Below are 15,535 nucleotides of genomic sequence, written 5' to 3' on the forward strand. Positions count from 1 at the left end.
AACGGTCTCTGCGGAAAGCAGAAAGGGGTGGAGATGGGAAGATGTGGCCAGAAGTGGGATCCCTTTGGAGGCAGCTTCTTCTTCTTGCACAGCCTAAAGTTGTAGGCCAACTTGTTTTATTTGATTGTGCACACCAGGTCGATTGCATTCGTCGAAACGGCGGACCACGTGAAGGTTGCAATCTCCCACCCCTTGGAGGTGGCGAAGATGTTAGAGGATTATATGTTGTATGCGACGGCTGATGGGCTGGAAGGTGAGGACAAGGGGGATTCTGTCCTTGTTACGAGTGGGGGGAGGAGGAGTAAGAATGGAGCTGCGGTATATCGAAGAGACCCTAGTGAGAGCCTCATCTATAATGGAAGAGGGGAACCCCCGTTCCCAAAGGAATGAGGACATCTCTGGTGCGCTGGTATGGAAAAACCTTATCCTGAGCACAGATGCGGTGTAGACGGAAGAATTCGGAGTAGGGGATAGAGTCCTTACAAGAAGTGGGGTGCTAGACCCCTTCAGTTTTCTCTTCAGCATATAAAAGGCATGCTCGATTGGGTTCAGATCGGCTGATTAACTTGGCCACTCAAGAATTTATCATTTCTTTTAGCTTTGAAAAACTCCTTTCTTGCTTTAGCAGTATGTTTGGGATCATTGTCTTGCTGTAGAATGAACCGGCGGACAATGAGTTTTGAGGCATTGGTTTGAACTTGAGCAGATAGGATGTGTCTATACACTTCAGAATTCATTATGCTGCTACCGTCAGCAGTTGTATCATCACTGAAGATAAGTGGGCCAGTACCTGCAGCAGCCATACATGCCCAGGCCATAACACCCCCGTCACTGTGTTTCACAGGTGGTATGCTTTGGATCTTGGGCAGTTCCTTCTCTCCTCCATACTTTGCTCTTGCCATCACTCTGATATGTTAATATTCGTCCCATCTATCTCCAATACCTTTTTCTAGATCTGGTTGCTCTTTTAAGCACTTCTTGACAATCTGTAACCTGGCCATCTTATTTTTGCAGCTAAGCAGTGGCTTATATCTTGCAGTGTAGCCTCTGTATTTCTGTTCATGAAGTCTTCTGCGGACAGTGGTCATTGACAAATCCACACCTGACTCCTGATGAGTGTTTCTGATCTGTCGGACAGGTGTTTGGGGATTTTTCTTTATTATAGAGAGAATTCTGAGGTTTGGCTGATGTCTCTAACAGTTTTATTCTTGTTTCTCAGCCTCATATTGGCTTGTTTGACTTTCATTGGCACAACTTTGGTCCTCATGTTGATAAACGGCAATAAAAGTTTCCAAAGGTGATGTAAAGAGAGTTGATGAAAGGAGAGTTTATTCACTAAAAACTAGATATCTGTATAACAAATGAAAATTAACTTTGTTCATTTTTTTGTGAATTAATGACCCTCATTAAGATTTAATTTTATATTCTAAAGTCTGTAACCAAAAGGTAATTGATTTTTAATTTGTCTATTTTGTTTTTAAACAAAAGACAGCACACACTAGCATTTGTTCCATCCTCTGGAAAGATATACTCATTTGGTCTTGGCGGAAATGGTCAACTAGGAACTGGTTCTACAAGTAACAGAAAAAGCCCCTCCACTGCGAGAGGAGCCTGGGTTCCTTATGGTTCCAGTAGGTATATACTTCAATGAAAACATTCATAAATGTTTCAATGTACCATTCTTCCAAATATTATGTTGTCTTTCTTTTGTACCAGCCATCTCGGCAAAGTGCAGAATGGTGGTCTGTATTTTTTTACTAAATGTGATTATGTTGATATTTTTATTTGCAAAAGCTGTACACTGTAGATGCTGGAGAACTAAAAGATAAATTGAACTGATGAAATGTTAACTCCTTTTGTCTCTCCATGAAGGTTGACTTGCTGAGCCTTTTCAGCATTTTCTCTTTTTAGTTATTTTTATTTTATACTTTCTGAAATTAAATTTCAGTTAATATTCACATTCTCAGTTGCCTCAGTCCAGGCTCTAGCTGGCTGTCAATATAGAAATCTTTTCAAATTTTAAGCAAATTTGTTAGCTAGTATTTCTATGCATGAAAAAATAATTACAGCCTATTCGTGCATCAGATCATTTCAGAACAAGTTGCATTTGTTCTGTTCAAACACACAATTATTCTGGGTTTAACCAAGAAATTATGAACTTTTTAAAAATGTGCTCCTGAATAAACTATGATGGGGGGGGGAATTACCATTTAAATATTGGAAGTGTTAATATTTGAACCAGATGTTATAGAAAATATCACTTTTTTTATATTTTTACGATTTTATTCAACACTGCAGCTACACCAAAATCTTTCTGTGTGATAAAAATTTTCTCGGGAGGGGACCAAAGTTTTGCACATTATTACAGTAAGCAGGTAACGCTATTCTATTTGAATTATTTATTTAAATACTGTGATCAACATCTATTTTGTTCGTTATGAACATTTTCTTAGCTTCACATGGAGACCAAATATTTCATAGCAACCTGTTGCAACTTTGGTTGGTACTTTTCTCATTTTCAGCAGTATAACTTTTTTTTTAAAACATACTGTTTCTGTATACGGACACACCAACCCACAGAACCTAAGCACGTCAGATGTTATTTAAGTCAGAAACGAATGTGTTGCTGTGCACACGTAATCTTACTATTCGATGTGGAGACGGGGGGTGGGGGGGGGGGAGCTCCTTTGAGGTGGGTGGGGGGGGGGGAGCTCCTTTGAGGTGACCACAAGGCCGTCAATGGGCTTAAAGAATGCTTATGTACAGCACAACAACATGCCCTTCATCCCACAATGTCTGTGCTGAACATGATGCCAAGACCATCTACCTGCACATAACCCATATCCCTGCATATCCATATGTCTATTCAAAAGTCTTTTAAACGCCACTAACATATCTGCTTCACAACTACCACCCCCACATTCCAGGCACTCGCCACCCTTTGTGCAAAAGCTTGCCACATACATCTCATTTAAACTTGCCCCCTCACATCTTGAAGCTGTGCCCTCTGGTATTTGATTTTCCCATCCTGGTTAAAGATTCAACTGTCTACCCTATCTATGCCCCTCATAATTTTATGTACTTCTATCAAGACTCCCCGCAACCATCGACGTTCAAGAGAAAACAATAGACAATAGGTGCAGGAGTAGGCCATTCGGCCCTTCGAGCCAGCACTGCTCAAAGGGCCGAAAACATTCCAAATCTATCCACCTCTCCCGGTACCTAATACCTCTTAATCCAAGCATTATTCTGGTAAATCACCTCTGTACCCTTTCCAAAGCCTTTACATCCTTTCCGTAATGGGGGGGACAAGAAATGCACACAATATTCCAAATCATGCCTACTTACTTACTTACTTACTTACTTACTTACTGCCTATTATGCCTCCTGATATGTAGGGCAGCAACAAAGGTCCTCCACTCCTTTCTGTTCTGGACACTACCCCATGTCAGGTCGATAGCCCTGGAAGTCCATCACGCCCAGTAGTGTTAATTCCTTCAGTTGCTGTTTCCGTAACAGCTTTGTTTTACGAGACAGGGTTGTTAGCCCTGTGCTCAACCTTCAACCTGGAGGACCAGTGGATCGCTCTTCATCTCACCTCTACCCTTCGATCTGTCCAGCATGGGAGACCCTAACAGGAGACAAATCTCCCGCTGGCATAGCTCTAGGGGGTCACTGAGACACACAAGCTCCCCAACCACGACAAGGTTGCAATCCAACGGGGAGAAATCATGTCTAACCAAAGTGTTATTTTAATCCAGTTCATTTTAAGAAATAATGTCCAGAAATATACACTTTTTGTTAATGAATCAAAACTACAAAAGTGGGTTGGAGCAGACAGCATTCTGTGGATGTCCCAGGTTAATGTGGGGAGTTGTGCCCACATTTGCTTGCTAATAAAGATTTTGGGGGGCATTTTGAGGACAGGGCCTTCATTGCCAAAGGCCATGCTGCTACGCTAATGATGGTGCTGAAGTCCAGAAAGTAGAGTGCCAGTGCAATTCTTAATCTACAAGCATCTGGACAAGCTAATTGTGGGCATGAGGGATTGAGCCACAGGATCTGCTCAAATGAAAACTGGATGGCAAGCCAGTTGCTAAGTATGGCCATCACCAGCACAAACAGTTCAATTTGTTCAAATGTTCATTTCTGCGGATCCAGCTGCTGAGTTTCAAGAATTGGAGCTATAGCACAAGTTTACTTAATATTTTTTTGTACCTTGTTTCAGAGTTCTTTTTCACCAGTTAATTTTGCTGCTTCTTATTTCAAGACTTCCATACCACCAGATGACTTTAGATTTCCTAACCCATCAAAACACATTCTCACAGTAAATGAAGCAGCCGTCCAGAAATGGATGAGTTATCCTCCTGGACGAATTCCTTCCGATGCAGCCAAGTAAGTAACCAGTGGCTCGAATTGTTGTGCATTTTCAAAATTCTTGGCATGTATTTGCTATTCAAGTTTATTCACTGTATTTATTACTGTTTTTATAAGACATGGAATGAATGAAAAAATTACGACGCACACATAGTTATGCAATTTAAAGGTAGCACTTCATGGTTAGAGGAGTTAACAGATTAAATTGTGTGGTGTTACAATTGTGTTTTCTTGAATACTGACAAAGATAATTCATTATGAAGGGAACAATATCTACTTCATGTAAATATACATTCTTTCTTTACCACACTTATGCCTTAATGTGCAACAGCACAAAAGTGTGTAAATGTTGGAAATCAGAAATAAAGATAATGAAAATACTGTCTTCAGCATCTATGAGAAAGAAACACTTCATGTTTGTGGTATATCATTTATCAGAAAACCTCTCCTCCTCCAGAGATGAGTGATGTTCATCTTCTGAAAATGGATTGGAATTTTATTTTTGTCCAATTCCTTGGGATGTGCCTTCCGAGGACTTTTATTTTGTTCAGGATAACTTGAGTCAAGATTGCTTAAACCTACATGTTTCTGTGCACTTTACACAGTGTTCTGCTCACAATGCAGTGATAGTGTGTTGAGATTTATTTTTGTCTGTCAGACAACACACCAATCTTCAAACAAAAGCCTATATTCTCATATTCTGAAAAGACTATAGAAATTTATCATTCTGTACGTTAAAGTTCAGTTGGAGAACAGAGATAAAACTTTTCTTTAGGTGTGGGTACATTAACCATATAACCATATAACAATTACAGCACGGAAACAGGCCATCTCGGCCCTACAAGTCCGTGCCGAACAATTATTTTCCCTTAGTCCCACCTGCCTGCACTCATACCATAACCCTCCATTCCCTTCTCATCCATATGCCTATCCAATTTATTTTTAAATGATACCATCGAACCTGCCTCCACCACTTCCACTGGAAGCTCATTCCACACCGCTACCACTCTCTGAGTAAAGAAGTTCCCCCTCATGTTACCCCTAAACTTCTGTCCCTTAATTCTGAAGTCATGTCCTCTTGTTTGAATCTTCCCTATTCTCAAAGGGAAAAGCTTGTCCACATCAACTGTCTATCCCTCTCATCATTTTAAAGACCTCCATCAAGTCCCCCCCTTAACCTTCTGCGCTCCAGAGAATAAAGACCTAACTTATTCAACCTTTCTCTGTAACTTAGTTGTTGAAACCCAGGCAACATTCTAGTAATTCTCCTCTGTACTCTCCCTATTTTGTTGACATCCTTCCTATAATTGGGCGACCAAAATTGTACCCCATACTCCAGATTTGGTCTCACCAATGCCTTGTACAATTTTAACATTACATCCCAACTTCTATACTCAATGCTCTGATTTATAAAGGCCAGCACACCAAAAGCTTTCTTTACCACCCTATCTACATGAGATTCCACTTTCAGGGAACTGTGCACAGTTATTCCAAGATCCCTCTGTTCACCTGCATTCTTCAATTCCCTACCATTTACCATGTGCGTCCTATTTTGATTTGTCCTGCCAAGGTGTAGCACCTCACATTTATCAGCATTAAACTCCATCTGCCATCTTTCAGCCCATTCTTCCAAATGGCCTAAATCACTCTGTAGACTTTGGAAATCCTCTTCATTATCCACAACACCCCCTATCTTGGTATCATCTGCATACTTACTAATCCAATTTACCACACCTTCATCCAGATCATTGATGTACATGACAAACAACAAAGGACCCAACACAGATCCCTGAGGCACCCCACTAGTCACCTGCCTCCAACCCGACAAACAGCCATCCACCATTACCCTCTGGCGTCTCCCATTCAGCCACTATTGAATCCATCTTGCTACTCCTGCATTTATACCCAACAGTTGAACCTTCTTAACCAACCTTCCATGAGGAACCTTGTCAAAGGCCTTACTAAAGTCCATATAGACAACATCCACTGCTTTACCCTGTCAATTTCCCTAGTAACCTCTTCAAAAAATTCAAGAAGATTAGTCAAACATGACCTTCCAGGCACAAATCCATGTTGACTGTTCCTAATCAGACCCTGTTTATCCAGATGCTTATATATATTATCTCTAAGTATCTTTTCCATTAATTTGCCCACCACTGAAGTCAAACTAACAGGTCTATAATTGCTAGGTTTACTCTTAGAACCCTTTTTAAACATTGAAACATTAACTTATTTAAAGCGGTCTCTTTTTTTCTTTCTAGTGAAGTTGATATTGTGTTCTCATCAGCAGGATGCCTAAATGGAAGCTTTCTTGCCTTAAGGTAATGCAAATTTAAAAATCCTGAGTTTGTTATATTTTTTTGAATACACTGCAACTTTAGTATAACCTGTGTTAAACCTCATTAACATCGATATTTATGCTACCTGTGATATAAGTAAAACTCACTTGTGTGGTTCTATCTTGAGGTACATGATAACTGCTATACAATAAGGTGCGTTACTTTGTGCTTGTAATGGACATCCTTAATAATCTACATTATAAAATAAAATCAGTAAAAATATATTAATATCTACAACATTACAGAAACCCGTAGCAAATCTTTGCATCAAGTCGTAAGAGACGTGTATTTTTCATTTATTTAAATGATGCTGGAGTTAGCAACAAATTGTTTTATGTTTATAAAAAAAACACGATTAGAAAGGAATTTAGGGTTGCAGTCGTGCAGCAGTACAGCTGCTGCCTCACAGCGCTAGAGTCCCGGGTTCAATCCTGACAATGGGTGCTGTGTGTACGGAGTTTGTACGTTCTCCCTGTGACCAAGTGGGTTTCTCTGGGTACACCGGCTTCCTCCCACATTGCAAAGACATGTAGATTTGTAGGTTAATCTGACACCCTTTTGTCCCCTTTTACCTCCAGCTTTTGTCATTTACTCTACCCATCTGCTATTCAAATACTCCCTCACCTTTATGCTCCTATCACTATCTAGGCCAGGGGTGGGGAACCTTTTCATGTTGGAAAGCCACATTAAGTTAGCTGTATTTTAATAAGGCCGCATCCAAGAAACTTCAATTAGATATACTTCAAAATGTACATTATTTTGTAAACATCTAACAACTATGTACTAACTTCAAGAAAATGAAAAAAATGTGTTCATTCTAAAGTTAACTAACCTTTTAATGACTTTGTTGTGACTGCTTTTTGTGGGAAAGCATTTGAATATTTTGTTGCAACGTGGAGTTACGCAGTTTCAGCTGTTCTTCTAGATGGGTATCCGTCATTTGTGACCTTAAGGGCGTCTTGATTTGGGTTAGGTTGGAGAATGTAGATTTGCAGCAATAAGTGGTTGAAAGGCAAAAAAGCATTTTTCGTGGGGTGAGGATTATTTCGTTGAATCTTCTTTTACTCTTTGGTATTTTAAATACGTTCATTTTAAGATTAAAATTAAAATAATAAAAGTCGAACAAAACATATTAATAAAAATAAAAGGATTTGTTCTACAAAAGTTGGATTCATTAAAAAGGCCGCACTTAATGGCCTAGAAGGCCGCAGGTTCCCCACCCCTGATCTAGGCTTTGCCCTGCACCACCTCCCTTTTCCAGTTTTCTCCTACTCCTGTCAGACTGAAGAAGGGTTCTGAACCCAAAGTGTCACCTGTCTATTCCATCCACACATGCTGCCTACCCTGCCGAGTTCCTCTAGCACTTTTTTTTAACATCTTTTTTTAACATCTTTTAATGCATCCAGTTCTATAGATTAAGCACTTTGTGCCTGTAAATCCATAAAGACTTCATGCCACCAAGTAGTTCAACAGCACCCTCTTTCTCTGGCAGATTGGCTTTCAAACTGAAAACACTTTTTAATTAATATTTATACTTGGTCTTATCAAGTTTAATTTTAATAGATGCAAAGATGAAGCACCAAGTAAGCATAGCAATAATATATATCAATCCAGTTTTGAAATTTGTATTTCCAGTTTTTATTTTCAAATTAATTTTTCAACAAAGGTATAATGACTTGGCTCAGACTCTGCCTGCAATCAAAAGTCTTAGTTGTAACTTTTAATAGGAGCTGAGACAAACTTTGAGGTTGTAAAACAATTTCCACAATTTCAGATTTCAGATTTTGGATCTTCCTACTTCCATCTAATGACTTGTTCAAACAGCCCAGGTTAGAATTTACAATGCCCTCTATAATGTTTGGGACAAAGACCCACCATTTATTTATTTGCCTCTGTACTCCACAATTTGAGATTTGTAATAGAAAAAATCACATGTTGTTAAAGTGCACATTGTCGGATAAAGGACATTTTTATACATATTGGTTTCACCATGAAGAAATTACATAGTCGGCCCCCCCCCCCCCCCATTTCAGGGCACCATAATGTTTGGGACATGTGGCTTCACAGGTGTTTGTAATTGCTCAGGTGACTTTAATTGCCTCCTTAAAACAGGATTAAGAGAGCGCTCAGTACCTAGTCTTTCCTCCAGTCTTTCCATCACCTTTGGAAACTTTTATTGCTATTTATCAACATGAGGACCATAGTTGTGCCAATGAAAGTCAAAGAAGCCATTATGAGGCTGAGAAACAAGAATAAAACTTGTTAGAGACATCAGCCAAACTTTAGGCTTACTAAAATCAACTATTTTGAACATCTTTAAGAAGAAAGAGAGCACTGGTGAGCTTACTAATCGCAAAGGGACTGGCATGCCAAAGAAGACCTTCACAGCTGATGACAGAAGAATTCTCTCTATAATAAAGAAAAAACCCAAACACTTGTCCGACAGATCAGAAACACTCTTCAGGAGTCAGGTGTGGATTTGTCATTGACCACTGCCCGCAGAAGACTTCATGAACTGAAATACAGAGGCTACACTGCAAGATGCAAACCACTGGTTAGTCACAAAAGTAGGATGACCTGGTAACAGTTTGCCAAGAAGTACTTAAAAGAGTTCTGGAAAAAGGTCTTGTGGACAGATGAGATGAAGATTAACTTGTATCTGAGTGATGGCAAGAGCAAAGTATGGAGGAGAGAAGGAACTGCCCAAGATCCAAAGCATACCACCTCATCTGTGAAACCCAGTGGTGGGGGTGTTATGGCCTGGGCATGTATGGCTGCTGAAGGTACTGGCTCACTTATCTTCATTGATGATACAACTGCTGATGGTAGTAGCATAATGAATTGTGAAATGTATGGACATATCCTATCTGCTCAAGTTCAAACAAATGCCTCAAAACCCATTGGCCGGCGGTTTGTTCTACAGCAAGCCAATGATCCCAAACATACTGCTGGAGTTTTTCGAAGCTAAAAAATGGTAAATTCTTGAGTGGCCAAGTCAATCTCCCGATCTGAACCCAATTGAGCATGCCTTTTATATGCTGAAGAGGAAACTGAAGGGGACTAACCCCCAAAACAAGCATAAGCTAAAGATGGGGGGGGGGGGGGGGGGGAAGTGAAATATATAAACACTGCTGTAATTTCTATTTGGTGAAATAAAAATGTATCAAAATGGCTTTTATTAAAATCTGACAATGTGCACTTAACCACATGTGATTTTTTTTTTTCTATTGCAAATCTCAAATTGTAGAGTACAGAGGCAAATCAATAAATGATGGGTCTTTGTCCCAAACATTATGGAGGGCACTGTGACTCTTCTTGGTCAGACATTTGTTGATCGTCCTTTTTTTGCCTCTCTCAGTATCTTCGAGGTTAATCCTTTCACAAATAACCTTAAACCTAATTTTACAAACTGACGTAAAATAACAAAACATGACTTTTATAGGGCTTTTCAGCTCTTACCGAAACTCACATTGATTATGCCTGAACAGAATCAAGTCCTTGTGCTTCTGAAAGTATCTAATTCTTGTTGGTGAGTCTGCATTTAGAAACAACCCAAAGAAAATGAACAATGCATTTTACCTATCAATTATTTTCGCGATAAAATGCAATAATTATTTTGGGAATCATAATTATTATGTGCTTCATCGAATTTTTGTGCTTCAAGTTTTATAGGCAATAAATTCAACCTGCAATATTTATTTTGAATCGTATTTGACATCTGGTTTATTTTATCTTAAATAGTGACTTCATTCTTCTTTAGTTTTCTCCACAAAATTAAACTAGAATAGGTTCATTTTCTGGAATATTTGAAACATAAAAGATGGTGGATACTGAAATTATATAAAAACAAATATTTGGTTCAAAATTCAGTTGTCAAACCAATGATAAAACACTCAAAGGTAGTAGTTTACTGCACCACGGTGCATCATTTTTGTGACCAAATTAAGATTCAGTATTCAAATTCATCGAATTTATTAAGTATAAATGCTATGGAATTTTGATATTTTATCAATTAATTTGCAGCATTTTTGTTTCAGCAATGATGATCACTATAAAACAAGTTCCAAGTTCTCAGGGATTGACATGAATGCAGCTAGATTATTATTCCACAGACTCGTACAGACTGATCATCCTCGAATTTGTCAACAGGTATTGTGTTTAGCTGTCTTTGTACCAAGGAAACTTGTATTCTGTCAGCTTGTTTGTTGAGATCCTGACTTTAAAAGGCAGCAGTATATATTGCCTATAGCCTATAACAAATATTGCCTATCTGTCTTGTTTGAGCATTTGGAAATGATGCGATATAAATTCCATCAGATTTGTATTAGATGGCAGGCAGTATAAAATGTATTAAAGGTGTGTCTAATCTGGGAGGAGACACCTTTTTGTTGATTTAACAGCTGATAAATATGCTATATGTAGATGAATGGACTACATGATTGCATTGTTGAATGCTGCAATTACCAAGCTGAAAAATGCCTTGGAAAGCACTGAAGCAGAAGTACAAGAAAATAAGTTTGTATTCGCATTTCAAGAGTGTAAATAATGTTGCAGTTTTATATTTTACTTATTTGCTGTCTATCATAGCAAGTGATTGCTTATCATAAATAGTTTAATTTGTTGCATATTCTCCTTTTGTATTAAAAGAATACATACTTATACTACTTTATGATGATATCAATTCTGGCCATATGTTTGGTTAGCTGTTTTGCCATTGTACCTGCTGTAAATACTACTTTAATTATGGCATTTGCAAATGAAAGCTAGTGTTTGCCTTACTCGAACTTGGCATCTTGAGTCCACAATTAGACAATAGGCAATAGGTGCAGGAGTAGGCCATGCGGCCCTTCGAGCCAGCACCGCCATTCAACGTGATCATGGCTGATCATCCCCAATCAGTACCCCGTTCCTGCCTTCTCCCCATATCCCCTGACACCGCTATTTTTAAGAGCCCTATCGAGCTCTCTCTTGAAAGCATCCAGAGAACCTGCCTCCACCGCCCTCTGAGGCAGAGAATTCCACAGACTCACCACTCTCTGAGGAAAAAGTGTTTCCTCGTCTCCGTTCTAAATGGCTTACTCCTTATTCTTAAACTGTGGCCCCTGGTTCTGGACTCCCCCAACATTGGGAACATGTTTCCTGCCTCTAGTGTGTCCAAACCCTTATCAATCTTACATGTTTCAATGAGATACCCTCTCATCCTTCTAAACTCCAGAGTGTACAAGCCCAGCTGCTCCATTCTCTCAGCATATGACAGTCCCGCCACCCCGGGAATTAACCTTGTAAACCGACGTTGCACTTCCTCAATAGCAAGAATGTCTTTCCTCAAATTAGGACACAATACTCCAGGTGTGGTCTCACTAGGGCTCTGTACAACTGCAGAAGGACCTCTTTGCTCTTATATTCGATTCCTCTTGGTGTAAAGGCCAACATGTCATTCGCTTTCTTCACTGCCTGCTGTAAGCTGCCACACGCTGCTTATAATAATGAACAGACCTACCACTGATCTTCTCAATGTGGTCATGTTTTGAACTAGAATATAACAAATGAAATGGAGGGTGGCATTTATGAATCATTTTGAGATTAACGAAAATGATGTGGAGCATTTTGCTCTTCAATTCATTTCCCTACCACTCTTTTCGCTTCCACCCCACTCCATTCTGCTTATCTCGCTGCCCACATCCTTTATCTGAACCAATTCTCCCTACTTAGTCAAAACAGTACTCCACCCATTTCTCCATGCCTAACCACTCACTGGTCTGTGTATCGGATGCTCAGGCTCAAGTGTTGGAGAGTTGAGAACTAACAATATGAAAACTGCCACATGAACTTGGTAACATTAGCTCACCAGACCTTAAATCAAACAGTTTGTGCTGAAACTCTGCTCATTATCTGTTCAATTACAAACCAACATAGCAGCACCAGGCAAGTCGTTTAATCTTAGTTAATTTCTTTCCTTTTAAGCGTTAATAAACTCAATTTGCGTGAATTTAGTCGATGGCCCTTAACACAACTGATTCTTTCCTGACCAGGCAGAGTTGAGCTGCAATTAGCGCTGGATTGAGCCTCCGAAGCCGCGCGCGCGTGCGCGTGTGTGTGAGTGTGCGCATGCGCGCACGGCCACCAAGAAATTCTGTCCCTGTCCCCCGGTCCCCTCCATATTTTGATGGCGATTTCCGTGCCTGGTTCTCATCTGTGCAACAAACCTTAAATTTGCCATGAGCCTGATATTTCTGTTTCATTTTAATCTCTATTTTACACCATCCAAGAGATCTTATCATGTGTAGGAAGGAATTGCAGATGCTGGTTATACACCGTCGACACACAATGCTGGAGGAACTTGGCGGGACAGGCAGCATCCTTATCTGCTTTGATCTGTCATTTTTACATCTTGCCCGTACATATCTGTAGACTCCCCCTCCCCTGAGACTGAAGAAGGGTCTCGACCCGAAACGACACCCATTTCTTCTCTCCAGAGATACTGCCTGTCCCTCTGAGTTACTCCAGCATTTTGTGTCTCTTCGATTTGAGAATCAGAAAGCGTAGGTTTAAGATAATAATAATAATAATACATTTTATTTATGGGCGCCTTTCAAGAGTCTCAAGGACACCTAAATGAGATGAGAAAGATTTAATACAAACTTGAGGGGCAACCTTTTCACACACAGGTGGGTATATGGAACAAGCTGCCAGAATGGCGGATACAATAACAATATTTCATGGAAATTTGGACAGGTACATGGTAGGAAATGTTTAGCGGGATGTGGGGAAAATGCTGCCAAATTGGACTAGCTTGGATGGGGCATCTTGGCCGGCATGGAGGAATTGGGCCAAAGGGATTTTTCCGTGCTATAACTGTTTCGGGTCGGGGCCTTTTCTTCAGACTGACTGAATATGGGGTAGAGATCTGTGAAAAGAGTGGGTGGAGTAAAGCCTGGCAAGATAGGTGGATATAGGTTAGGGGGGGGAACGGAGGGTGGCAAATGGGTGGGGTTACAGACAAAAGCTAAAAGTAAAGTGGAAGGCGATGGGATGAAGGAAAGATTATGTATCAACCAATTGAGAATTCGATGTTGGTGCTGTTGGGTTGGAAGCCACCCATGCGGAATATGTGGTGCTGTTACTCCAATTTGCATCTGGCCTCACTGACAATGGAGGAGGTTCAGGATCTTCTCTTCCCCACCCCTGGTCCACTCTCCATATATTCCTTTCTCTGGGTTCAAGGTGCCTAGCCAACAACCTCCTCCTCAATGTCAACAAGACAAAGGAGGTTGTGATTGCATTTAAGAAACAAAGCAATACACGTACATCCATGGTGCCGAAGTAGAGATGGTCGCAAGTTTTAATTTCCTAGGAATAAATATGACCAGCTATTTGTACTGGAAAAACCACATCTAAAGATGCAATGGCCAAAAATGCACACCAACTCGTCTGCTTCCTTAGAAGGCTTGGGAAGCCCGCAAGAAATTGCGGAGATTTGTGGACGTGGCCCAGACCATCATGCAAACCAAACTCCCTGCCATGGAATCGCTCTGCATTTCACACTGCCTCAAATGCCACTAGAATAATGGAGGACAAGTCTTGCCCTCACTCCCTCTTCTCCACTCACCCATCAGGCAAGAGTTATAGGTTTTAAAAAAGCTTGCCTCCAGATTTGGGGTTTCTTCCCAGCTGTTATCAGACAACTGAAGCATCCTCTCACTGGCTGGAGTGCGGTCATGGCCTCCCATCTACCTCATTGGAGATATTTGAACTATATTCAATTGACTTTGTTGCACTAAATGTTATACCCATGATCCTGTATCTGTGCACTAGATGGCTTGATTGTTATCATGTAAAGTCTATTCGTTGACTGGATAGTATGCCACAAATAGCATGTTCCTGTACCTCGGTACGTGACAATAATTAACTAAACTAAGTTACTGTTTGTCCTTGTGCCGGCTAGGGTTTTTTTCATTCTTTCTAAGGATGAGGACAATGCAGGATGGGCAATTGGTGTTTAATTGCCCATCCTTAATTACTCTTGAAATGGTGGTGAGCTACTTTTTTTAACTGCTGCGGAGCTTGAGGTGTGGGTATACCCACAGTGCTCAGGAGAGGGTTTCAGGGTTTGGACCCAGCAAGAGTCAAGAGTGTTTTATTGTCATATGTCCCGGACGGGACAATGAAATTCTTACTTGCTGCAGCACAACAGAAAATGTAAATATGTAAACATTGTATATAAGGGGAAAAAAAAGAAAAAAGTTCAATAAATAAAAAATAGTGCAAATAACAAATAATAATATAGTCTTTTGCAGTTCGGAGCTCAGAGCTTATACGTTGTGTTTAATGGCTGTGGGGAAGAAGCTGTTCCTGAACCTGGACGTTACAGTCTTCAGGCTCCTGTACCTTCTTCCTGATGGAAGTGGTAAGATATGTGTGTGGCCAGGATGGTGTGGGTCCTTGATGATTTTGGCTGCCTTTTTGAGGCAGCGACTGCAATAGATCCCTTCGACGGTGGGTAGGTCAAAGCCGGTGATGGACTGGGCAGTGGTCACAACTTTTTGTAGTCTTTTTCGCTCCTGGACGTTCAAGTTGCCGAACCAGACCACAATGCAACCAGTCAGAATGCTCTCACCCGTGCACCTGTAGAAGTTTAGGAGAATCCTGTTCGACATGCCTAATCTCCGTAATCTTCTCAGGAAGTAGAGTCGCTGATGTGCCTTCTTTACAATGGTCAAGGGACATTTTTATATTTCTAAGGCAGGATGGTTGATTACTTGGAAGGTACTTCCAGTTGGTGGTGATCACATCCTTTTAAGTGACAGAGGTCCTGGGTT

General features: G+C 40.4%; 1 protein-coding gene across 6 annotated transcripts in view; it reads left to right on the forward strand.

The window, feature by feature from the left end:
- The window catches only part of herc4 (HECT and RLD domain containing E3 ubiquitin protein ligase 4), a 58,447-nt gene that overhangs the window by 13,376 nt on the left and 29,536 nt on the right, over positions 1-15,535 (forward strand). For 3 of the 6 annotated variants that reach the window (XM_033034258.1, XM_033034259.1, XM_033034257.1), the window contains 5 exons: positions 1,489-1,631; positions 2,299-2,375; positions 4,229-4,395; positions 6,639-6,698; positions 10,754-10,865. In XM_033034258.1, the coding sequence (XP_032890149.1) occupies positions 1,489-1,631; positions 2,299-2,375; positions 4,229-4,395; positions 6,639-6,698; positions 10,754-10,865 (559 nt within the window). Of the gene's footprint in view, positions 1-1,488; positions 1,636-2,298; positions 2,376-4,228; positions 4,402-6,638; positions 6,699-10,753; positions 10,866-15,535 lie in introns of those variants that run through there. The other 3 variants (XM_033034260.1, XM_033034261.1, XM_033034262.1) reach the window with 3 other exon arrangements.

Source organism: Amblyraja radiata, chromosome 15 (genome assembly GCF_010909765.2).
Source record: "Amblyraja radiata isolate CabotCenter1 chromosome 15, sAmbRad1.1.pri, whole genome shotgun sequence".
Lineage (NCBI taxonomy): Eukaryota > Metazoa > Chordata > Chondrichthyes > Rajiformes > Rajidae > Amblyraja > Amblyraja radiata.